The sequence below is a fragment of the Choloepus didactylus genome, chromosome 12, assembly GCF_015220235.1.
Source record: "Choloepus didactylus isolate mChoDid1 chromosome 12, mChoDid1.pri, whole genome shotgun sequence".
Classification (NCBI taxonomy): domain Eukaryota; kingdom Metazoa; phylum Chordata; class Mammalia; order Pilosa; family Megalonychidae; genus Choloepus; species Choloepus didactylus.
Window position 1 is genome coordinate 95,416,322 of NC_051318.1, and position 27,915 is coordinate 95,444,236.

Consider the following 27,915-nt stretch of genomic DNA (forward strand, 5'->3'; position numbering starts at 1 on the left):
TGCTTCGGACCAAGGAACCCACTTCACAGCAAATGAAGTGAGGGAATGGGCACATGCTCATGGAATTCTGTGGTCTTACCATGTTCCCCATTATCCAGAGGCAGCTGGGTTGACAGAACGGTGGAATGGCCTATTGAAGACTCAATTACGGTGCCAACTAGGTGGCAATACCTTGCAAAGTTGGGGCAGTGTTCTCCAGGAGGCTGTGTATGCTCTGAATCAGCGTCCACTCTATGGTACTGTTTCTCCCATAGCCAGGATTCATGGGTCCAGGAATTAACGGGTGGAAACAGGAGTGGCACCACTCACTATCACTCCTAGTGATCCACTAGGGAAATTTTTGCTTCCTGTCCCTGCAAGTTTAAGCTCTGCTGGTCTACAGGTCTTGGTTTCAAAAGGAGGAGTGCTTCCACCAGGAAGCACAACAATAATCCCACTGAACTGGAAGTTAAGACTGCCACCTGGCCACTTTGGGCTTCTTATGCCTCTGAATCAACAGGCAAGTAAGGGGATGACTGTACTGGCTGGGGTGATTGATCCTGACTATCAAGGGGAAATAGCACTGCAACTACACAAAGGAAATAAAGAAGAGTTTTCCTGGAATACAGGAGATCCCGTAGGGTGTCTCTTAGTACTACCATGCCCCGTGATTCAAGTCAATGGAAAACTGCAACAACCCAATCCAGGCAGGACTACCAACGGCCAAGAAACTTCAGGAATGAAGGTTTGGGTCACCCCACCAGGCAAAGAACCACGGCCAGCTGAAGTGCTTGCTGACGGTAAAGGGAATATGGAATGGGTAGTGGAAGAAGGTCGTGATATGAACTACGGCCACGTGACCAGTTACAGAAATGAGGACTATGATGACATGAATATTTCCTCCTCGTTTTGTTATGATTATGTTTGTATTTGTCTGTAAAGCAAGTATCTTTGCTTTCCTCTCTGTCTTATCCCCTTATCATATGGCATAAGCTGTAACGTTCATTTTGAAGGTATGGTTTTAGGTGATGTGTACAACTGCCAAGTTGACAAGGGGTGGACTGTGACAGTTGGGTCATGTGTCAACTTGGCTAGGTGACCCAGCTGTCTGGTCAAGCGGGCACTGGCCTGATGATTGCTGTGAGGATATTTGAGGCTGGTTAATAAACCAACAGGCTGATTTGTTGGCTCATCAGTCAATTGCAGCTTACTGATGACTCACCAAGGGGCGTGCCTTCCACAATGAGAGAATGCAATTGGCTGGATTTGGTCCGGGTGATCAGTTGAAGGCTTATAAGCAGGACGGTTAGAGAGCCTTCACTTCTTCTTCAGCTGCCCAGTGAAGCATTTCCTGGGGAGTTCATCGAAGTTGCCGGTTCGTTTCCTGAAGAGTTCGTCGAATCTGTCGGTTCATTTCCCGAGGAGTTCATCGGACATCTTCCTTGGAGCTGACAGTTTGTTGACGGCTCTGCAGAATTTGGACTCGTGCATACCCACAGTTGCGTGAGTCACTTTTACAACTTGATAATCCGAGACATCTCTCATTGATTCTGTTTCCCCAGAGAACCCTAACTATTACACTCACTTAGATGCATAAATTTGAGTATTTTTAAAAACACAATTATACTGACAACCTAGAATCAAGTTGCTTGGCCTTGTCCTGTAATATCAACATTTATCACAGATTTCTAACAAAATTATAAAATTTTAAATAAAGAATGCCTCTCATATCTTACTCTATTTTTAAATTATAAAATTGGAATATATCATGGAAATACACAAAGTAATCCCTCTGCCCCTCTTAGGTCTAATTCACAATGAACAATGTTACAAACTGTTATGTTTATTTTTCTAGAAATTTTTTATGTACACATAAATACTTCTACCCCCAACCCCCATTTTCTTTTTACATAAGCTAGATCTCACTGGACATATTCATTCAACAAAAATTTATTCAATTCCAGCAATGTACAATACCCTGTTCTAGGCAAATGAAAGTGAAAAAAGATTTATAAATTTGCTTGCTACAGAGGAAGATCATGAGCTTTGGAGTCAGACAAGCCTGTGCTTAAATTTCTGCCCCACCACTTCTTAGATGTGTGAACTTGGGCAAGTTACTTGGTTTCCTAAAGCTTGAGTTTCCACATTTGTAAAAATGGGAAAAATAAACCTACCTCTTAGAGTTATTAAGATCGAATAAGATGGAGAACCTAATATGGCAGCTAGGTGAGACAGGGCAAAAAAACACCTCCATGAAAAATACTAGATAAAAGCCAGAAAGTGACCCAGAACACCAGTTCCAGCAATGCACCAGCCAGACAAGGTCTGCTAAATCCACAGGGACCGTGCATTTGGTGAAACCAGGAGTCTGCATTCTGAAACTAGTGAGTGAGCCGGCTGAAAGTCCGGTGGCTGCACTGCGGTGTGGGGAAACCGTGCGTTGGCGTTTGGAGATGGACTAGTTCTTTAAAAAAAAAAACAAAACACACAAAATCCAGGAGTAGCTGCAGATACAACAGTGAGAACTGCGCAGTGAAGCACGGCAGGAGCGGGCTATGCCAATGCCTCAGTGCCTGGAGCGGAGGATAGCCCTTCCCACACCCGCTGCTGATTGTCTCGGGGGCAGAGGGGAGCCAAAAGGAGACAGAAACCACGCCCATTGTAGCCATCTCCCCAGCGGGCTGGGAATGCTCCTGCCCGGGGCTGGGGCCACAGCCCAGAGCCACACCAAGGGTCCCCGTGTGACGGGAAGTGTTTCCTGCAGCACCAGGCACGTGCCACAATATCAGCCGTGGACAGTGGCCTTTAGTGCACCCACAGCTAACTGTCCTGGAGCTGGGAAGGCGGAGCTGTGCAAAAAGGGAGAAATTAAAACGCCCCATTCAACCATCTTTACAGCAGGCTGGGAACACCCCTGCATGGCCCGGCGACCCAGGGCTTCCCTGGAGGGCCAGCGCGCACTTGTAACGTGGCACAACCTTCCCTCAGCAGAGGTCCTGGGACAGCACGGCTGAGAAGGGGGACCTGCTCGGAAATCCCCGGGGCCCTACGCCAATACCAAGGACTTATGGGTCAGCGGCAGAAACAATCTGTGGTGAGACTGAAATGAAGGCTTACACTCTTGCAACAGCCTTAAATCTCCGGGAACACCTGGGAGGTTTGATTATTAAAGCTGCCCTGCCTCCCCAACCACCCAGACACACACCCCACATTCAGGGCGGACAGCACCAACAACACACCCAAACTTAGTGCACCAATTGAACTCCACAAGAATCAGTTCCCCACATACCACAAAGACAAAGTTGGAGAGAACTGGCTTGAGGGGAATAGGTGACTCGCAGACGCCATCTGCTGGTTAGTTAGAGAAAGTGCATGCCACCAAGCTGTAGATCTGACAAATTAGAGATTGGTAATTTTTATATCCTGAAAGAACCCTATCAAGTAAAGTAAATGCCAAGAGGCCAAACACAACAGAAAATCTTAAAGCATATGATAAAACCAGACGACATAGAGAACCCAAACCCAAACACCCAAATCAAAAGATCAAAAGAGACATAGTACTTGGCACAATTAATCAAAGAAATAAAGACAAACAAAGAGAGCATTGCACAGGATATAAAAGACATAAAGACCCTAGAAGAGCATAAAGAAGAAATTGCAAGAGTAAATAAAAAAATGGAAGATCTTGTGGAAATAAAAGAAACTGCTGGCCAAATTAAAAAGACTCTGGATACTCATAATACAAGATTAGAGGAAGTTGAACAACGACTCAGAGTCCTTGAGGACCACAGAACGGAAAATGAAAGAACAAAAGAAAGAATGAGGAAAAAAATAAAAAGAAATCAAAATGGATCTCAGGAATATGATAGATAAAATAAAACGTCCAAATTTAAGACTCACTGGTGTCCCAGAAGGGCAAGAGAAGGGTAAAGGTCTAGAAAGAGTATTCAAAGAAATTCTTGGGGAAAACTTCCCAAACCTTCTACACAATATAAATCCACAAAGCATAAATGCCCAGCGAACTCCAAATAGAATTAAATCCAAATAAACCCACTCCAAGACATATTCTGATCAGACTGTCAAATACTGAAGAGAAACAGAAAGTTCTGAAAGCAGCAAGAGAAAAGCAATTCCCCACATACAAATAAAAACAACATAAGACTAAGTAGTGACTACTCAGCGGCCACCATGGAGGCGAGAAGGCAGTGGTATGACACATTTAAAATTCTGAGAGAGAAAAATTTCCAACCAAGAATACCTTATCCAGCAAAAGTCTCCTTCAAATTTGAGGGAGAGTTTAAATTTTTCACAAGCAAATGCTGAGAGATTTTGCTAGTAAAAGACTTGCCCTACTTCAGATACTAAAGGGAACCCTACTGACAGAGAAACAAAGAAAGGAGAGAAAGCTATAGAGAAATTCAACGCACATATATAGAACATTACATCCTAATCACCAGGACACACATTCTTCTCTAGTGATCACGGATCTTTCTCCAGAATAGACCATAGGCTGGGACATAAAACAAGCCTCAATAAATTTTTAAAAAAAACTGAATTTATTCAAAGCACATTCTCTGACCACAATGGAATACAAATAGAAGTCAATAACCATCAGAGACTTAGAAAATTCACAAACACCTGGAGGTTAAAAATGAGGGGGAGATGAAAACATACCCGGATAATTAAAAGCTGAGGGACTTCATCACCAGTAGATCAGTCCTATAAGAAATTCTAAAGGGAATTGAGCAGGCTGAAAGGAAGGGACACTAAACAACTGACTGAAACCACATGAAGAAATAAAGATTTCCAGTAAAGATCACATGGTAAATATAAATACCAATACTACTGTATTTTTATTTGTAACTCCACTATTTACTTCCTACAGGATATAAAATACATAAACCGTAATGATAAATCAGTGATTTTGGACTCAATGTAAAATACATAATTTTTGAGAAGAACTACAGAAAGGTGGGGAAATGGAGGAGTATAGGAACATAGTTTATGTGTCATACTGAAGTTAAGTTGGTAGCAAAGAAAAACAAGACTGTTATAGATTTAAGAGACTAAATTTAAACCCCACGGTAAACACAAAGAAAGTATCAGAGAATATGACCGTAGGGATGAAAAGTAAAGTATGGGTTACGAGAAGTGGGGGAAGGGGCAATGGGGAGTTAAGAAATGAGTATAGGGTTGCTGTTTGAGGTGAAGGGAAATTTCTAGTAATGGATGGTGGGAAGGTGATAGCATTGCAACATTTTAAATGTGATTAATCCCACTAATGGAATGCTAGGAAGGGGTTGGAATGGAAAGATTTAGGCTGTATATGTTTCCACAAGTGAAAAAAAAAAAAAAAAAAGTCTAAACAGATAATGACAATTAAGTGCCAAGGATGATCCTGGATGGGATCTGAGGATGGAGGAGAGGAGGTTCAAAGGGACACAGTTGGGATATAAGAAAAAAAAAAAAAAAAAAAAAAAAGGAAATATAGAATGTAAGCTTTGTATCAATGTTGAATTTCTTGAACTTCTTAGCTCCGCTTAATGGGATTGCACAGAAGAATGTTCTTGTTCATGGGAAATGTATATGTGAATTATATTGTTTGTTCAAGGATGTGTGCAGCTTGCTCTCATACGTTCAGAAGACAGAGCAATAGATGATGGATGATAGATGAGGGAGGGAGGGAAAGAAAGAAATGGTGGTGTGACAGGACGTTGAAGTTGGTGGATTGGGGTATCGGGGGAGGGGGGTCGGGGTATGCTGGAGTTCTGTGTATGGGGTTTGTATTGTTTTTGCAACTGCTCCTGTAAGTCTGAATTTATTTCAAAATAAAATTAAAAAAAAAAGTGAAACAAAACAGGCAGAATTTATCTCCTTCTGGAATTTACATTCTAATGGCACAGACTGGAAATAAATAAGTAGATAAGATATATAATATAAGGAAATTTATTATATTGGTGGGCCCAAGGAACTACAGTTATTGTTATTACATTCTTGTGTAGGCCTCTATACTGGCTCTGGGCTAAGCTATGTGAATAGGGTTTGTTTTTTTGTTTAAATTCAGTTTTATTGAGACATATTCACATACCACACACATCCATGGTGTACAATCAACTGTTCACAGTACCATCATACAGTTGTGCAGTCATCACCCTAATCCATTTTTGAATATTTTACAGAAGAATAAAAATAAAAAACAAAAGAAAGAAAGAACACCCAAATCATCTGCCCCCTCCCACTCTATTTTTCATTTAGTTTTTGTCCCCATTTTTCTACTCATCCATCCATACACTGGGTAAAGGGAGTGTGGTCCACAAGGTTTTTACCATCACACTGTCACTCCTTGTAAGCTACATAGTTATACAATCGTCTTCAAGAGTCAAGCCTACTGGGTTGAGTTTGACAGTTTAAGGTATTTACTTCTAGCTATTCTAATTCACAAAAACCTAAAAAGGGATATCTATACATTGCATAAGAATGCCCACCAGAGTGACCTCTCAACTCCATTTGGAATCTCTTCAGCCACTGAAGCTTTATTTCATTTCATTTCACATCCCTCTTTTGGTCAAGAAGATGTTCTCAATCCCATGGTTCTGGGTCCAGGTTCATCCCCAGGAGTCATATCCTGCATTGCCAGGGAGATTTACACCCCTGGGAGTTGGGTCCAATGTAGGGAGGAGGCAGTGAGTTCACTGGCCAAGGTGGCTTAGTTAGAGAGAGAAAGAGAGGGCCACATCTGAGCAACAAAGAGGCACTCATGGGGAGACTCTTAGGCACAATTAAAAGCAAGTTTAACCTCTTCTTTGCAGTGACAAGCCTCACAACGGCCAGCCCCAAGATAGAGGGCTCAGCACACCAAACCGTCAGTCCTTAATGTTTATGAGAACATCAACAACAACCCAAGTGAGGAAGTCCAACACTTCTGCATTTTCCTCCAGCTCCTGGGGGGGGAGGGGCTGCATATAAATATTTTTATTCCCTGCCCAAATTACTTTGGGATGTGTCGCTATTTCACACTAACCTGTGCAAACCTACTAGATCTCACTTCCTATGCAAAGTTTGAACTAACTGTACAAGTTAAATTGTTCAGTGTACTACAGAAAATACAGATCCGCTCCAGATAACGATCTCTTCCTTTGGTATGTGACTTTTGTTAAGTATTTGCCTTCAGGGGCTTGTGACTCTTGGAATGTTTCCTCCTGGGTCCCTGAGCTACCATGTAAAAGAGGTCCAGCTACTCTATTGAAGACAGCAAGAGAGAGACTGCTACCTGGCCAGCCCACTCCAGATTTCCAGGCCTAGACGAAACTCTAGATGACTAAGACATGTGAGTGACTCTAGGTGAGCAGAGTGGAAGAAATGCCCTGCTGAACCCTGCTCAGAAAGCAGGAATGGAAGCAAATATATGATTGTTGATTTAATGCAATAAGCTTTGGTTTGAAACAGGAATTGAACCAGGAATCAGTAAGCACAATGAATTTGTTTACTTAGACAACTTTCCACAACAGTATATAGATACATTTGTTCATTTTAACATATTTTTTAATGTTTATCAGCAATCTGAATTTCTTTTTCCACAAACTACCTGCTGGTGTCCGTTGCCTGTTTTTCAATTGGGTTGTTTGACTTTCTTCTGCTGATTCGTAAGAGTTCTTTGTATGTCATAGAAACTAAGCCCTTTGCCTACAATACTGTGACACAAATATTTTCCCCAGTATTTTTTTTTAACAGAAGATTTTGTTTTGCTATACCAAAGTTTTACATTTTGATGCAAAAAAAAATGATCATGTCAATATTTTTTCTTTTATAACTTCTGGGTTTCATTTCATGCTGAAAAAGACTTTTCAATAAAAGATTATTTAAAAAAAACTCAACCATATATTATAGTATATTTATGGTTTCTTTTGCTTTCCAAAGTATTTAAATCTCTGATAAAACCGGAGGCTTCTTTTGGGTGAGAAGTACGTTAAAGATTTGGCTTTAATTTTTCCAAAACAACAACCAGTTGTCTAAATAACATTTGTCAAAAGTATCATATCCATTATATTCTCTAATATTGCCTACCAAGGTAGTATAGTAAGGATAGAACTGTTTATATTTGCTCGATCAAATCCTGTTGATTATCCATTATGTACTGGTTATATTGTAGAGTTCTATAAAATACAAATAGTTCCTTTTATGAGTTAATTCACTATAAATTTGGGAAAAATAGAACTGAAAAAACCATGTTATAGACCCAACAAATATACGTTGATGTTAAGCAAAAAAAGAGGATAGACAGGCTATTTTAAGTAATAAGATGTTCAGGGAAATAGAAAATTTTTCAATTCTCTAAAAATCATTTATTAAACACCTACCGTGTAGCACACACTCCTGTAGGGATATGCATAATGTACTTGTTCTAGTTTCCTCATGCTGCTGGAATGCAAAACACCAGAGATGGATTGGCTTTTATAAAAGGGGGTTTATTTGGTTACACAGTTACAGTCTTAAGGCCATAAAGTGTCCATCAACAAAGGGTACCTTCACTGGAGGATGGCCAATGGTGTCCGGAAAATCTCTGCTAGCTGGGAAGGCACTTGGCTGGCGTCTGCTCCAAAGTTCTGGTTTCAAAATGGCTTTCTCCCAGGACGTTCCTCTCTAGGCTGCAGTTCCTCAAAATGTCACTCTTTGTTGCTCTTGGGTGTTTGTCCTCTCTTAGCTTCTCCAGAGCAAAAGTCTGCTTTCAACGGCTGTCTTCAAACTGCCTCTCATCTGCAGCTACTCTCTCAGCTTCTGTGCATTCTTCTTGGCTGTAGCTCCTCTTCAAAATGTCACTCTCAGCTGCACTGAGTTTTTTCTGTTTGTCAGCTCATTTATATGGCTCCAGTGATTTAATTTAGACCCACCCTGAATGGGTGGGGTAACACATCCATGGAAATTATCCAGTCAGATTCATCACCCACACTTGGGTGGGGTGCATCTCCATGGAAACAATTACAATCCAATCAACACTGATACCTCTACCCACACAAGATTACATAAAAGATAATGGAGTTTTGGGGGACATAATACATGCAAACCGGCACAGTATTATAGGCATCCATTCAGCCCAGGAAGTTCCTTTGAATCTTCTCCAGCAGGTAAAGACTGGTAGAGGCCATTTCAAGAAGAAAGCACACATGACATGTACAAAGTCATAACGGAGGAGAACATGGACAATTTGAATAAAAAGTAGTCTGACATAGCTAGGGTTAAACTCGTTTGAGAAATGCAATGGAAAGAGATAAGACTGGAAAGATAAGTAACAACTGAATCACAAAGATCCTTAAATATCAGGCTAAGGAGCTCAATCATTATCCTTAAGGATCATAATAAAATTTCATCGTTTCCCCCAACTTTTTATTTTGAAAATTTAAAAACCAACAGTATACCGGCAAGAATAGTTCAATGAACACCCATTGTACCCTTCACCTATATTCATTAATTATTAACATGTTGCCACATTTGCTCACCCTCGTACTCCTCTCTCTTTTTGCTGAACCATTTCAGAATAACTTAGTGGTGTTTAAGTTTGATCACTTGTTTAGTCAGATGTCTCCAGTATAAAGGAACCATTTTTTGTCGGAAATTAATAAATAACCAATGTGCTGATATTTTTGAGATGGTGTGACTACCTTTTCAACCAATAGTTTAGCAATCATTACTAAATCAATTATTACTGTGGTGATTATAAAGTAGTATTTTTAAAGAAATTTTTCTATATTTACTAGATGGATCCCTCTATCAAGAAGAGCTTTCTTTTGTACACCCTTGTTCCACCTCTACTTTTATTTTTTTGTTGTTAGTATCTGAATGGACTCCATGGATATTTTTAAAAAAAATCAATGTTATAATACATTTCTGTAACTATTAACTTTTTAATTGAAGTGGTATTGATTTAAAATACAAATAACCATTTCAAAGTGTACAACTCAGTGGCATTATAGAACATTCATGATATTTTGCAACCAGTTCTATCTAGTTCCATAATATTTTTACGTCCCCAAAAGAACACCTGATATATATTGAGTCACTCCCCATTTTCTCTTCTCCTAACTCCTGACAAACACCAAATGGCTATCTCTATGAATTGACCTATTTTTATTATTTCATAAAATGGAATCATATATGAACTTTCTGTCTGGCTTCTTTCACTTAGCATAACATTTTGGAGTTCAAAACATGTATATCATTTAACATGTATCAGTACTTCATTTTTTATACAGCTAAATAATAATCCACTGTATTTATATACCACAATTTGTTTACGCACTCATCTGCTGATGGACATTTGGGTTGTTTCTACTATTTAGCTATTTTAAGTAGTGCTGATAATAACATTCATATACATTCATGTATGATATCTGTTTGGACGCTTGTTTTCAATTCTTTTGGATATACACTAGGAAGAGAACTGCTGGGTCACAAGGTACTTCTCTGTTTTAACATTTTTTAAGAAACCACCAATTGTTTTCCAGAGCTGCTGCACCACTTTACATTCCCACCAACAATGTACAAGAGTTCCAATTCCTGCACATAGTTGCCAACACTTGTTATTTTCTGCTTCTAAACAATAGCCATTCTTGAGAGTGAAAAGTAAATTTTTTTGGTTTTTATTTGGTTTTCCCTAATGACTAATGATATGGAACACCTTGTCATGTGCTTGTTGGTCATTTGTACATCTTTTTTGTAGAAATATCTATTCAAGTCATTTGTCCATTTTTAACTGGGTTGTAAAAGTTTTTATATATTCTGGATACTAGATCCTCATCAGATAAAGAATTTGGAAATACTTTCTCCCATTTCTGTAGGCTGTCTCTGCAAAATCTTGATAACATCCTTTGACTTACAAAAGTTTTAAACTTTGATGAAGTCCAATGTATCTATTTTTTCTTTTGTTGCTTCTGCTTTTGGTGGCATATCTAAGAATCCACTGCCAAATCCAAGGTCATGGAGACTTACCCTTCTGTTTTCTTTTCAGAGTTCTATCGTTTTAGCTCTTAATTTTTGTAAATGGTGGGAGGCAGGAGTCCAACTTCATTCTTTTGCATGTGGCTACTGAGTTGTCCTAGCACCATCTGTTGAAAGAGACTATATTTTTCCCATTGAATGGTCTTGGCACCCTTGTTGAAAATCAACTGACCACAGATGTGAGGGTTTATTTCTAGACTGACAATTCTATTCCATTGGTTTATACATCAATCCTTATGCCAGTACCACATCATTTTGATTACTGTTGCTTTGTGGTGATTTCTGAAATCAAGAATGTGAATCCTCATACTATGTTCTTTTTCAAAATTATTTTGACTGTTTGGGGCCCTTTGTAATTCCATATAAATGGGAGAATTGATTATTCTATTTCTGCAAAAACAAAAAGACCACTGAAATTTTGATAGAAATTGGACTGAATCTGTATATCACTTTAGGTAGTACTGACATCTTTATAAACTTAAGTTTTCTAACCCATGAATGTGAGATGCCTTTCTGCTTATTTAGGTCTTCTTTAATTTATTTCAGCAATGATTCATAGTTTTCCATGTACAAATATTTTATCTCCTTGTATAAATTTATTCCTAAGTATTTCATTCTTTTGGGTGTTATTGTAAATGGAATTGTTTTCTGAATTTCCTTTTCTGATTTTTTTCATTACTGGTATATGGAAACACAGATAATTTTTGTGTTTATGTTATGGCCAGAATCTTTGCTGAATTACTTCATTAGTTCTAGCAGTTATTTTGTGGATTATTTGGGGTTTTTTATATATAGGATCATCTCATCTACAAACAGAGATACTTTTATTTCTACAATTCCAATGTAAATGTCTTTTATTTAATCTTTTCATGCCTAATTGCTCTGGCTAGACTTTCCAGCACAATTTTAAATAGCAGTAGTGAAAGCTATTTATTTTGTTGCTGATCTTAGGGGGAAATTTTTCAGGCTTTTATCATTAATTGTGATGCATTAGCTGTGAGTTTTTTTACAAATGCCCTTTATCATGTTGAGGAAGTACCCTTCTAGCCTTAGTTTTCTGGGTGTTTTTATTATGAAAGAGTCCTAGATTTTGACAAATGCTTACTTTACACCAGTTGAGACGAATCTGCATCTTTTTCTTCTTTGTTCTATTAATGTGTATTACGTTTACTGACATTCTTAGGACATTCTTATATTCTTGGTGTGAACTCCACTTGGGCAAGGTGTTTAATCCTTTTAACATGCTGTTGCATTCAGTTGGCTAGTATTTTGTTGAGGACATATTTATATTCACAAGGGACACTGGTCATAGTTTTCTTTTCTTGTGGTGTCTTTGCCTGGCTATGGTATCTGGGTAATGCTGGCCTCAAAGAATGAATTAGGAAGCGTTCCCACTTACAATTTTTGGAAGAATTTGAGAAGGATTTGTATTAATTTTCTTTATATGTTTGGCAAAGTTCACCAGTGAAGTCATCTGGTCCTGGACTTTTCTTTGATGGGAGTTTTTTGATTAAATCTATTTACTTGTAATAGATTTCTTGAGAGTTTCTATTTTTTTCTGAGCCAGTGTAGGTTGTGTGTGTGTGTGTGTGTGTGTGTGTGTGTGTGTGGAATTTGTCCATTTCATCTAAGTTATTTAATTAGTTACCATATAATTGTTCACAGTATCTTCTTATAACCCTTTTTATTTTTGTAAGGTAGGTAATAATATCTCTATTTTCATTTCTGATTTTAGTTATTTCCATCTTCATTTTTTTTTTTCTTGTACAGTCTAAAGATTGGTCAATTTTGATGATCTTTTCCAAAAAACAACTTTTGGCTTTGTTGACTCCCTCAACTGTTTTTATACTCTCTATTTAATTTATCTCTGATCTGATATTTACTTTCTTTCCTTCCTTCTGCTAGCTTTGAGGTTAATTTGCTCTTCTTTTGCTAGTTCCTTAAGATATACAGTTAGGCTATTTACTGGAGATCTAATATAGGCATTTACAGCCATAAATTTCCCTGAGCACTGCTTTTACTGTATCCCATATATTTTGGTATGTTGTGCTTTCATTTTAGTTCATTTCATTTAGCTTCATTCCACTGTGGTTGGAGAAGATATTTTGCACAATTTCAATCTTTTTCAATTTATTGAGACACTTTTGTAGCCTAACATACAATCTATTCCAGGAGAATGTTCCTTTTCCTCTTTGAGAATATTTCAGAAAGTTGATTTAAAGTCTGTGCAGTAAGTCCAACGTGTGGGCTTCCTTAGAGACAGTTTTTGTCAATTTCTTATTTCCTGTGAATGGGCCATAGTTTCTCATTTCTTGATACGCCTTGTAATTTCTTGTCGAAAACTGGACATTCTGAATAGTATAATGTGGTAACCCTGAAAATCAGATTCTCTCCCCATTCCCAAGGTTTGCTGTTATTGCTGAGGGCTGCAATTGTCTGTTTAGCAACTTTTCCAAACTACTTTTGTAAAGATTATAGTCCTTGCTGTGTGTGATCTCTGAAGCCTTTGTTCCATTATCTCAGCAGTCAGCCAGTGATCTGACAGATTTCCTTAAACACTAAATGTTAGCATCTTCTTCCTTCATTAAATCTAATCCAGTAGGCTCTAAAATTTTAATTAGAATATAGAGTTCCAAAAATGTTGATTCTTTCAAGTTTTGCAAGCTTAATGGTTTCTATAGTGGAGGGTCTGATTCCTCCTGGAGCACCCTACTCTGCCATTTTTCATGATTCCCTGTCAGAATTAATTTTGACGTTAAAATTGTGCCATTTTTGGCCAGTGGAAGCCCCTTCAGGCTGGCTCCTGTGTCCTTCTAACATGCCCCTATCAGTTTGAAGTATTTCCCTTACTTTCTGATGTGGCAAATTGTTCCACTCACTTGTATACTTAACTTGATTCATTCTGTGGGGAACGGTATTTAGAAACTAACAACTGGGAGCAAGGTGCAAATTTAATTTCCAGGGATCACTCTGGCGGCAGTACGGAAAAATGGGAGAATGATAATCCTAAGGATAAAGCTACTAGCTCTAAGACTATTACAATAACCTGAATGGGGTGAAATAAATAAAATATTATAAGCTTGAGAAGGGTTAAGTGAAAGCCATAGAAAATTCACTGACAGATATATCCTGGAGAAGTCAGCAAATACTTGCATTTGGGAAAAAGATTATTTTACAAAAAGTCCTGCTTCTCTTTTATTCTGCAGAGAATGGAGAGAGCTATTAATCAGAAATTGAGTGGACTTGTCACTGAACTTTCAATAATCTGCTTTAATCCTTAAAACCTAAGATAACATATATAATTAGCCCATTATTGGTAAGGAACAAAATACTGTTATTATAAAATCCATTAGTACACTAAATAAGACAGGAGGGAATTAATCTAATATTTAAAATGTTAACGAGCTAAAATCAAACATCTAACTGAACACCTGTAGAAACTAGAGAAAGAACAGCAAACTAATCCAAAAGAAAGCAGAAGGAAAGAAATAACAAACATTAGAGCAGAAATGAATGAAAGAGAGAACAAAATAACAACAGAGAGAATCAATAAAACCAAAAGCTGGTTGAGAAGATCAATACAATTGACAAACCCTTATTTAGACTGAGAAAGATAAAAAGAGAGAAGATGCAAATAAAAATCAGAAATGAGATAGGAGTCATTACCACTGACTCTGCAGAAAAAAAAATCATAAAAGGATATTATAAATAACTATATGCCAACAAATTAGACAACTTAGATGAAATGGACAAATTCCTAGAAACCCATGAACAGCCTACACTGAATCTAGAAGATATAGAAGACCTCAACAGACCAATTACAAATAAAGTACAGAATCAGTCATCAAACCCCTCCCAACAAAGAAAAGCCCAGAACCAGAAGGCTTCACAGTTGAATTCTACCAAGGATTCCAAAAATTAATACCAACCCTGTTCAAACTCTTCCAAAAAATTGAAGAGGAGGGAACACTATCTAACTCATTCTATGAAGTCAACATCACCCTGACACCAAAGCCAGATAAAGAAACTACAAGAAAAGAAAATTAAAGGCCAATCTCTCTAATAAATATAGATGCAAAAATCCTCAACAAAACACTTAAAAATTGAATCCAACAGCACCTAAAAGAATGAAGTCAGTTTTATTCCAGGTATGCAAGGGTGGTTCAACTCAAGAAAATCAATTAATGTAATACCACATTAACAAATAGAAGGGGAAAACACCACATGATCATCTTGATTGACACAGAAAAAACATTTGATAAAACCCAGCATCCTTTCTTGATAAAAACACTTTGAAAGATAGAAATAGAAGGAAATTTTTGCAACATGATAAAGGGCATACATGAAAACCCCACAGCCAACATTGTACTCAATGGTGAGAGACTGAAAACTTTTCCTCTAATATCAGGAACAAGACAAGGATGCCTATGGTCACCACTGTTGTTCAACATTGTACTAGAAATTCTAGCTACAACAATTAGGCAAGAAAAAGAAATAAAAGGCATCCAAACAGGAAAGGGAGAAGTAAAACTTTCACTCTTCGCAAATGACATGATCCTATATTTAGAAAGTCCCAAAAACTCTACAACAAAGCTACCAGAGCTAAAAAACAAGTTCAGTAAGGTAGAGGATACAGTAACTTGTTTATTAGCTCTATTAGCTTTGTTGTACATGCAAAAATCAGTAGTGTTTCTCTATACTAGTAATGAGCTATCTGAGGAGGAAATCAAGAAACATATTCCATTTACAATAGCAACTAAAAGAATCAGATATCTACAAATAAACTTCACCAAGGATATAAAGGCGTATGTTTGGAAAACCACAAAACATTGTTAAAAGAAATAAAAGAAGACCTACATAAATGTAAGGACATTCTGTGCTCATGGATTGGAAGGCTGTACGCTGTTAGGATGTCAATTCTACCCAAACTGATGCACAGATTCAATGCAATATCAATCAAAAGTCCAACAGACTACTTTGCAGAAATGGAAAAGCCAATTATCAATTTTATTTGGAAGGGTAAGGAGCCTCAAATAGCCAAAAACATCTTGAAAAAGAAGAAAGAAGTTGGAGGACTCACACTTCTTGACTGTAAAGCACATTACAAAGCTGCAATGGTCAAAACAGCATGGTACTGGCATAAAGACAAGACATATTCATCAATGGACTCACACTGAAAGTTCAGAAATAGACTCTCACATTTACGGTCAATTGATTTTAACAAGGCTGCCAAGGCCACTCTCCTGGGACAGAAGAGTCTCTTCAACAAATGGTGCCGAGAGAACTGGATATCTATATACTAAAGTCTGAAAGAGGACCCCTTTCACACTTTATGCAAAAGTTAACTCAAAATGGATCAAAGACCTAATGTAAGAACTGGTACCAAAAAAACTCCTAGAAGAAAATGTAGGGAAACATCTTCAAGATCCTGTGGCAGGCAGTGGTTTTTTTAGACTTAACACTCAAAGCACAAGCAATGAAAGAAAAAATAAATGGGACCTCATCAAAACTGAATACTTTTGCATATCAAAAGTCTTTGTTAAGAAGGTGAAAAGGCAGCCTACTCAATGGGAGAAAATATTTGGAAACCACATAACAGATCAGGGTTTAATATCCAGAATATATAAAGAAATCCTACAACTCAACAATAAGATGGCAAACAACCCAATTAAAACAAATATTATGGGCAAGACATGAATAGACATTTTTCCAAAGAGGAAATACAAACGACTAAAAAGCACATGAAAGATGTTCAGCTTCACTAGCTATTAGGGAAATGCAAATCAAAACAACAATGAGGTATCATTTCAAATCTACTAGAATGGCTGGTATTAAATAAACAGAAAATTACAAGTGTTGGAGAGGATGTGGAGAAATAGGAACATTTATTCCCTGTTTGTGGGAATGTAAAATGGTACAGCCACTGCGGAAGGAAGTTTGGCGGTTCCTCAGAAAGCTAAGTATAGAACTGCCATATGATATGGCAATCCCACTACTAGGCATATACCCAGAAGCGAAAGCAGGGATGCGAACAGACTTTGCACACCGATGTTCATAGTGACAGTATTCAAAATTGCCAAAAAATGGAAGCAATCCAAGTGTCCACGAACTGATGAAGAATAAACAAAATGTGGTATACATACAATAGAGTATTACTCAGCTGTAAGAAGAAATGAAGTACTGATGCGTGCCACCACATGGATGAACCTGGAAGACATTAAGTTGAGTGAAATAAGCCAAATACAAAAGGACAAATATAATGTGATCTCACTAATATGAACTAAATATACTAAGGAAACTCATGGAGTTAATATCTAGAATACAGGTTACCACAAGATAGAATGAGGACACAGAATGGAGAACTGATGCTTAATATGTGCAGAATTTTTTAATAAGTTTGGCTGTAAATGTTTGGAAATGCATAGGGGTAATGGTAGCACATTATGTGTATAAATAACAGTGCTGAATTGTGCATGTGATTGTGGTTGAAAAGGGAAGTTTGAGATAGTGTGTATCACTGGAAGGAAAGCTACAGGATGAAACAAGGGATTGTTTAACACAGTGAATCCTGTTGTGAACGATGAAGGTGGTTAACAGTACAAGAATGTTCTTCCTTGAATTAGAACAAATATATGTCACAACCCACAAGGTGCTAATAATAGGATAGTATATGAGGGAAAAAATGCATCTCATGCAAAGTATGGAGTATAGTTAACAGTAATTTCTTAATGTTCTTTCATCAATTGTAACATAGGTAACACACACTGATGCTAAATACCAACAATAGGGGATATAAAGGGCATGAGGTTTTACTTTTTGGAGCTACGAAAATGTTGTAGAATTGCTTGTGGTGATGAAAGCACAGCTCTGTGATTATACAGAGAGCCATTTTGTACACTTTGGATGGCCTGAATGGTGTGTAAATAAAACTGTGTTGAATAAAAAAAAAAAAAAAAAAAAAAGAGGGAAAAATGCCATATACCTCCTTATTCATGAACAGAATGCTCATAAATCAGTTTACTGCAATGCTGTATGTGTGATTTCTTTAAAAAGTACACTGTGAAAATGGGACAAACACACACACACACACAGCAGGAAAACGTACAAGAAACTAAACAGGGACTGATGACAAAAACAAAGATTTGTATTTCATTAAATACCCTCTAACAGTTTGAATGATTTTTAATTATGTGGAATTTATTTCTTTTGCAATTAAAAACACTTCGAGAAATTAGAAAAAGAAAGAAGAAAAAAAAAACACCATCATGCAATTCCAAATGTAAACACACACACACACATCACAGAAAAACAAAAGATATGGACAGATACATACCAAACTGATAATAGTAGTTCTTCTGAGGAAAGAGAAGCGATGGGCAAGAGGTGTAAAAAGGAATTTCTGCTTTATCTGAATGTTTAAACTTTTAAAAATGTTTTTATTCAAGACCAAAGTACATCAGAAAAGCACACAAATCATTACTGTATAGCTCAGTAAGAAAATAAAGTAAGCTATCACTCCAGGACAAAAAAAAGAACTTGACCAGCACTCCCCAAAAATTTCTCCTTTATACCCTCTTCCCAAGGTATTCCCTTCCTCCTAAGCAAAAATTAAATCAGAATTAAATATTAGTTTGCCTTTTTTTGAACTTTATATAAATGGAATCATACAATACGCATTAGTTTCTGTCTGGCTTTTTCTGCTCAACATTCTAGGTGTGAGATTCATTCAGGTTATTACTCATATCATAATCTTTGTTGAATAATATTCTACTGTATGAATATACCTTAATTTCTGTATCTGTTGATGGAAATCTGAGTTTCTGGTTTTTGACTATTACAAATAATTTTTCAAGAACATTTTTGTACATGGCCTTTGTTGTACATGTGCATGCATTTCTTTTTGAGTATATACCTAGAGGGAAAATGCATGGGTCACAGGGAATACGTATATTCAAAAGGAAGCTATTGCAAAGGAGAGGCTAGGCCTCCCTATGGTTGTGCCTAAGAGCCTCCTCCCAAATGCCTCTTTGTTGCTCAGATGTGGCCCTGTCTCTCTAGCTAAGCCAACTTGAAAGGTGAAATCACTGCCCTCCCCCTTACATGGGATCAGACACCCAGGGGAGTGAATCTCCCTGGCAACGTGGAATATGACTCCCGGGGAGGAATGTAGACCTGGCATCGTGGGACGGAGAACATCTTCTTGACCAAAAGGGGGATGTGAAAGGAAATGAAATAAGCTTCAGTGGCAGAGAGATTCCAAAAGGAGCCGAGAAGTCACTCTGGTGGGCACTCTTATGCACACTTTAGACAACCCTTTTTAGGTTCTAAAGAATTGGGGTAGCTGGTGGTGGATACCTGAAACTATCAAACTACAACCCAGAACCCATGAATCTCGAAGACAGTTGCATAAAAATGTAGCTTATGAGGGGTGACAATGGGATTGGGAAAGCCATAAGGACCACACTCCACTTTGTCTAGTTTATGGATGGATGAGTAGAAAAATAGGGGAAGGAAACAAACAGACAAAGGTACCCAGTGTTCTTTTTTACTTCAATTGCTCTTTTTCACTCTAATTATTATTCTTGTTATTTTTGTGTGTGTGCTAATGAAGGTGTCAGGGATTGATTTGGGTGATGAATGTACCACTATGTAATGGTACTGTAAACAATCGAAAGTACGATTTGTTTTGTATGACTGTGTGGTATGTGAATATATCTCAATAAAATGAAGATTAAAAAAAAAAAAAAAGGAAGCTATTATTTTTACTTAGCTCTACTTATACATCTTCCAACATCTCAAATTCACTTGAACTTCTTTCATACTCCCTCAAACCCCAAACTTGGTACTACTTCTGTCTTCCTCATTGTAGAAAACTATTACTTTCCCCAAGTATTTGCTGCCTCTCTTTAAGGTAAGATTATTTTTTCACACCCCTCTAAAATGGTTTTCTACAGAGGCTGTACCAGTTTACACTCCCATCAGCACTACATGTTGGAAGTTGCTCTACAGTCAAACCAACAGTTGGAATTGTCAGTCTTTAATTTTAGCTATTAGGGCAGATGTAAATACTGTTTGAACTTAAAGAGAGAATATCATGCATCTCCTGTGTAAATAAAAATAAATTTGAAAGAGTGAAGGTATAAAAACATTTTCTAAGTCTTTGGGTATAGTGAGGAAGAGGAAAGAGCCATTTTCTTAAGTTTTCTTTTGGACACAACTTTGAAATAACTGGTTTTGATGAGTTCAAAGTTAGCCAACTCATTCACATTGTTGTTTAATAATCATTATTTTAAAGTAGTAGTGCTTCATAGTTTCCCCTGCCTAAAAATGTAATTACAAAAAAAAATTTATTACCACCATCTTCAGTGATCTAATTCTTTAAATATCTTCCTGGTACCAGATCCACAGAGACTGGGAGGAATGAGTATGTGACAAATCATAAACTATTAGATTTTAAATTGTTTAGCTATCATGCTTAGTGCCCAAATAGTTATTATGCTTTCCTTTTAGGTAAGGTCTGAAAAAAACAGCTGTTCTTTAAATAGTAACGACCAATACCAGTGTCTCATATGTGTCTGAAAACATGTTATCGACCACTTAATAGTTATATGCATTTATAATCCAGAAACTGGTCTTTCAAGGCTAAACTAGCTGGTAAAATTAAGCAGCACGTTAATGACTGCCTGTGGGATACAGAAATAATTTTATGCTACCTGCAAAGTTGGCCACAAAGTGCCTATACACAAAGTGCCCTATCTTCTTGGGGTGATTCATTTAGGGAGGAAAAGAGTTTGGAGCTGTATTTTGAAGGAGAAAAATGCAAATTAAAATCTCAATGAGGATAATCATTTTACATCTATTTAGTAAAAATTAAGAACCCTGACAATATAATCAAGCTGTGAAGCAATGTGAACTCTCATACACTGCTGGTGTAACCATTCTGGGGATTAATCTGACAATATTTAATAAAGCTGAAAATGTGCATACCCCAAATCTAACAAAAATACTTCTAGATATTTATCATACAGGAACTCTTTATATACATTAAACCTGTATACAAGGGCACATGTACACATTGCAGCATTTTGTAATAATGAAAAAAATGGAAACAATATCAATGTTCCAAAACAGGGAAATGGATACTTTGGTGATTCATACAAGGCAATATTGGAATATTACATATCGGCATTCTGTTGTATGAATCTATACTATGGATAAATCTCAAAAATACAATATTGAGTAAAAAAGGAAGTTGGAAAGGGGTATGTAAGGTGTGATACCACTGATAAAAATTTTAAAACTCACAAAGAATAGTATATGCTAAAAATGGGTATATAAAAACATGTATATTAAGAACATTAAAACAAGGATAGGAAAGATATTCTAACTTGAGAGAAAATGATCTATAAATCTGTATTTCTTTTTCAAAACAGCATCTGAGGCAAATTTGGCAACATTATAATTCTGTTGATTCTGGAAAGCAATGGATACAATACTTTTCTGCATATTTGAAATAGTTTATAATTAAAAAATTAAAGATGTGAGATTAACTGTTACAAACAGGGTAGCTGATAAAGGGTTTTGCATGTTAATTCAAAGTTTTGGATTTTAGGTAATAAGTAATAGGTAAATAGTAATATAATTTCAAAATTAGATCACTGAAATCATAAGACTAATCCTTGAGGAAAATTATTCTGGTTAACTACACAATTAAGTGGAATGGAATGGGAAATACCAAAAGAAGGACTGATCAACCATTTATGCATCCAGCCAACCCTAAAGTAATGAGGATATACAGGATACCAACTGTGGAAATGGAAATAAAAGGAGAAATCTAGGAATCTTAAGAAGAAGAATGAATATAAGATTATGGAATCTCAAAACTCAATGGGAATACAAAGAAAATAGTCCAATTCCACATTTTTACAGATGGAAAAACTAAAGCTTATATTTAGGTGGCTTACCTAAGGTTACACATCAAGTGGCAAAACTAAGATTAGAATCTAGGTCTTCTGATCCCCAGTCTAAGTCACTTTGGAGTAAGAAAGGAAGTTAGTTGAGTGTAAACTCAAAATTTGAAAACACTGGATTCTATATAAATTATTATTCAACTGACTTTAATGAAGCAATTCAGAAATGGGAACAAATGATTAATAAGAATAGTAAGTGAATGATTTTTCAACAACTTTTCCTTGCATTTGTCAGGACTATTCACAAGTCAAAGTGTAGTATAACCTATTCACTATAATGCTCTGCCAGAAATTCCTAACATTCAACCCCCACCCCCAATCAAAACTCCCTCAATACAAAAAACCTCATTCATTCCTATGGCTTCATTACCCCAAGAACTCTAATGATTTCCACATCTCTGGCTCAAATCAGACTTTCCTCTGAACACTAATCCCATTTGTTTACTCTACTGATGAAGAGCATAATATATGATTAAGAGTCTTGCAGACTTGGTTTTGAATTTTGGTTTTTAGAAGCTATGTTACCTAACCTAGTAAAAAGGAACATAATACATCACTAATTCTTACTTTTTATAAAATAGGAATATTAAAGCTATCTCAGAGGAATGTCATGAAGATTAAATGAGCTAATGCACGTAAAGGGCTTCACTCAGTATCTGATACATAATGAGTGCTCAAATGGTAGCTATTATTATTACCTCTACTTATACATCCCAAACACCTCAAATTCACCTGAACTCTTCTCATACTCAAACCCCAAACTTGCAACTTTTTCTGTTTTTCATATTGTAGAAGACTATATTATTTTCCCAGATATTTGCTCTCTCTCCCTAGGTTAATAAAATCCTCCCCCAGCCCAATGATGGAAGACTTGGCCATATGATTTTGTAACAGTGGAGACTGGCATATAGTTCATCATGATCTCTGACATGATACCTAAACATTCTACATGAAGGCTATTCTGTCAGCCTGGTCTCAAATGAAGATTATGCAGGGCAGAGCCACAGCTGACCTGTGATAGATACGCAGTATGAGAAATAAACCTTTGGTAACGTATCGAGATTTAGAGACTCATTGTTACCAGAACATAACCTTGCCTATTCTGACTAATAAGACTTATGTTGACATTTGGCCCCACCATCCATCCAAATATTCAAAGAGAAAACCTGGGGAAATTTTTATCCCTTCCCCCTCCCCTTGCTCTTTTGCTCCATGCCTAGTTGTCAATTCCACCTCCTTAATATTTCTCAAATTATTCATCATTAACAAGCCAAAAAAGTTCCTGACTTGAGACAATGGAATCCCTATTAAGTTTGTGATTGACCTTTACCTCTAATTGTTATCCACCTATGCTCAGTTGCTTACATTCTATCAAAGCTACTGGTCCATTCTATCTTATGTTTACATTTTAGAATGTATTCTTTATAACCATCTGCTAATTTTCTGATCCACTTGCTTACTATAACTATTGATTTAAGAACTGACTTTGGCATATCTATAGAGTTCCTTCAGTCTTTTAAACACTTATTAAGTGCTTCAATTCAGATTCAGCAAACATTTACTGAGCTGCTTCAAGCTCATTTCATTGTCATAGTTATAGCCACTCTAAGAAGCTATTATCATCTCCATATTATAGAGAAGCAAACGTGTTCAGAAAAGTTAAATAACCTGTTTTAGGTCATCCAAATCAAATCCAAATCTATCAACCAAGTTCAGTGTTTTTCCACTAATCTTTATCTCTCTATCAAACTACAAGACACTCTGCAAGTTAGAATTCAACGCTTTGCTCCAACTCCTGAAATTTCTTTTTCTCAAATGCTAACCAAAAAATCCATCCTCTAGACCCACTGAACCCACCCCAATCCTTCAGATTTTGCTCTGGTAGGTTTTTCTATTCCCAGCTCCTTGCTCTATATCGATCTATACCACTACTGCTACATATTGGTCATGGCACACTCAAGAGTTCAAGAAAATTCTGCCGAAAGAATCTCCTTTTGGGGGGAAGGAGAGATAAGACTTAAGAGGGCATCCTGGTCTAATTGTTTCAGCCTACCGTTTCCCTGTCAACAGATTATACAAGTGTAATAACCACATCAATGTGCTATAATTAATGGCTTAATAGATTCTTTTACGCATCAGAGTATAAACAACTTGATGTCAGTGACTAGCCCGAGGCAATAAGGATAACTGAAGACGCTCCCACAGCCTTATAAATTAAATGAATATGTGCTGCATCTATTAATTTTGTGGAAAAAGTATTAAAAGACTTAAATTTGACCATAAAAAGCAAGTTACTAAAATGAAATTGCTGCTATAAGCTACCTGAACATATGTGAAAATTAAAATCAGGATATACTTTCTATGCCACATCGAAAGCCCATTATTCCCATCCCTTTAGAATAACTGGGGGAATGTGGAGTCAATGCTACGTATCAGAAAACTACATCTTTAAAGCCCTGGTTTGGGGGAAAAACATACCAGGTTCTCAGGAACTGTAAAAATATTAGTTTTGGGAGGGGGAAGTCTGGTGAGGAAAGGAGAATAGGAAGAAAAAGAATATAAACCATTATTATTATATATAATATAGGCATTCATTTTATAATCACTTAAGTCGTGATTTCATAATGTTTTGAAGTAATGAATATAATCATTAGAGTACAGGTTAAACTTAGTTTAAAAAAAAAACAACACTCAGGAACTAATTCATTGTTGCCTAAACAACAAACAAACAAAAACCAAAAACAAACCCAAAAAACCCCAACTTTAGTGGCAATAAAACATAAAAACAAGAAATATAATCATTCATCAATAAGACATCTGGACGTGCTGTTGAAAACAGTTTTGTTACCTTACTGTCTTATAAAACCAGAACATTTTGAAATGGAGTTTAAAAACATGAATTAACAAGAACTCACTACTGTGAAGTTTGATTCTGTTTTAAAATCTGCGTTGTTCTGAAAGAAATACATGTGTACCACATGTAAAGAAATAAGCATTTCAATTTCCTTACCTGTTGTGTTCCATCTGCACTTACAATAGGAGCAGACAGAAGAGAAATATCACTACTTAAAATGTGAGTTGTATCCAGTAGTGGTGGATGTTCTGCCATTATCAATAAGGCATTAATATACTGGATAACCCTCCAACTCTGAAAAACAAAAATATATAAAGCCATTTGTATATAAAACCTCAAAATATATTAAAATACCACACAAAATTTAAGATTGTTTCAATCTTTAACCTCAAGAGATACCGCCAATAGAAATTCCACAATACTGTCAGTTGATTACCTTTTTTCAGTCAACAGACCATTTATTTCTTACAACCTAACCAAAGTTTGTCAGTGTAGACAGTAAACTTAGATATATTAAAAATTATATATCAGCAGCCTCTATTTAAGTTACCTTTCTGTATATCTCTATACAATATTTATTTAATTTATGTGCTACTTAAGCTCAACACTGGGATAGACACTAAAAAACAATGGCTGAGTGAGGCAACTATATCATTGATTTCTTATTTTTCATGAGCAGAAAAGGTGATTATAAAGACCCAATCTCCCTCATCATCCTATCACTCTCTTGGCACTACATAAGAAGAATTATGATTTCTCAGTGCTCCTCAGACAAAGAATAATGGTTGGAAAATATGTTCAGGATTAGGAGAAGAATCTTCATGCTTTAATTTTAAGTTTTAAGCTCTAATATCAGTCACTCTATTATTCTGGTTTTATTATTCTTTTCTAGGTGACATCTACTTTACATCAAACCAACACATACATTTAAAAATCTTTTAACTGCAGAAGAGTATCACTTATATAAAAAGAAAACTAAAAGACTTGGTGTAAACAATGTTAGTCGACACTAAACAATGTCAAAATTACATGTCAGCAAATTACATGTCAAAATGAGCACAAATGAGAACAATCAAAAATGTTACTGAATCTATAATAGAAGAAAAAATAATAAACATTCTTGGATGCCTGCTATTTACTATTCTGTAGTAAATATCAAGATATTTAAATATCATAAGAGAATAAATTCATGTATTTATTTTAAAATCGTAAATCTTTGCAGAAACTCTTATACAAGTTGACTTAACCTGAAAATAATCTTCTATTCAATATGTAAAAACTGCTATACTTTTTGAAATAGTCAATACAGATAGCTAATTCAAGATTTTATATTTAAGATCATAGTATAGAATATTTTGTATCATTTAACAGTCATAAAAGACTAAATATAACTTCTGGCTTAATCTATATTGCTATATATTTATCTTAAAGCCCAAATAATCACTAAGTCCTTTAAATAGTGTCAAATAATTTTGCTCTGTGAACTATACAAAGAATTATAAGATGGAAAAGAATCAATGTGTTATTTTCCCTCCTGTATGTCACATAATTTAGTATAAGATGAAACATTTTTGGAAAGACAACTCAGGATTAACCAGAAAGACTTTCTAAGTAATTCATTTTTTAATTAACAATTTAAAAAAATAACAGCCATTGAGAAATTTTTATTTTATCATTATATTCTAATTTATAATATTCTGTATAGTATCTTTAGCTACTGACCATGCTTGTTCTTAAATTGTAGAATGTAATGCTGAAGACACAACCAGTTTGGTTAAGAGATGGACCGGAAGTTTTACAAACACCAAGGAGGATTTCTTCTGAGCTTCCAGTTAATTAACAGTACTATTATAGATTTGGTCTACAGCCACATACTATGTTTTTAATACTATCATTACATTTTAAGATGTAATCTTTAATTGTATTCTTTTTAAAACTATAACATATCAAAAGTTTCATTTATGAATTGGCTTTTTTTTGTCCATATCCATCACACTGTACATGCAAAGTTGGTTTCATTTAATCTTGCAAATTCAAAACGTCTGCTCTGTAACTCAAATGTTACATGTAGGAACTATGATGGTTAGGTTCATGTGTCAGCTTGGCCAGGTGATGGTGTACAGCTGTCCGGTCAAGCAAGCACTGACCTAACCATTATTGCAAGGACATTTGTGGCTGGTTAATAAACTGGTTTATTAAATCATCAGCCAATTGACTGCACCTGTGACTGATTACATTAATGAAGGGCATGTCTTCCTAAATGAGAGAATTCAGTTAGCTGGATTTAATTGAGTGAGTTGAAGACTTTGAAGGGAAAAAGAGAGAGGACCTTCACTTCTTCTTCAGCTAGCCAGCATCTCCTGAGGAGTTCACTGAACACCTTCATTGGAGTTGCCAGTTCGCCACATGCCCTACAGAATTTAAACTTTTACATCCCCACAGTTGCGTGAGACACTTCTATAAAATCTTATATTTACAGATATCTCTTGTTGGTTCTATTTCCCTAGAGAACCCTAACTAACACAGGAACTTAGAAATTCCTTTCAATCCCTATGTAGAGAATACTGAAAGCTTCTTCTTTCAATCAAATTTCTCTAATTTTGTTACTACTACCTATCCTTATGCAATCTCATGACCTAGAAACATCCTCATTTGCTGATATATACAAAATATATAATGACTAGAGTATACTAACAAAATCAAAGTCATTAATCCACCATCTTATTTTAAAAATGAGAAATTACTAATGCTGTTTAAACTACTATGCATTTCTCTACAATCCTATCCCCCCAGCTTTATTCCTAAAGATCATCAGATCCCAAATTTTACATTTTTAAAAACATATCATACTTTATGTCATCTTCTGCAATATGCTTTTTCTCACTTAAATTTGTGTTTCTAAGACTTATCCGTGTTGATGATTTCAAGAATTCAGTCCTTCTCATAACTTCCATTTGTGATATAACTCTTATTGCTCCTATCTCCTGTCAAAGGACATCTGGACTAGTTCAATTATTTTATGAACAATTATTTATGAATGATTATGAATAATTGCTATTATGAACAATGGTGCTTTTACGCTTTCCTGAACATGTCTCCTTGGGTACACATACAAGAGGT

The 27,915-nt window shown here is 36.2% G+C and overlaps 1 protein-coding gene across 2 annotated transcripts in view; it reads right to left on the minus strand.

The window, feature by feature from the left end:
* FNDC3A (fibronectin type III domain containing 3A) overlaps positions 1-27,915 on the minus strand; it is a 233,679-nt gene that overhangs the window by 135,460 nt on the left and 70,304 nt on the right. For both annotated transcript variants that reach the window (XM_037799659.1, XM_037799660.1), the window contains exon 2: positions 24,952-25,089. In XM_037799659.1, the coding sequence (XP_037655587.1) occupies positions 24,952-25,050 (99 nt within the window). In that variant the 5' untranslated portion in view covers positions 25,051-25,089. The remainder of the gene's footprint in view (positions 1-24,951; positions 25,090-27,915) is intronic.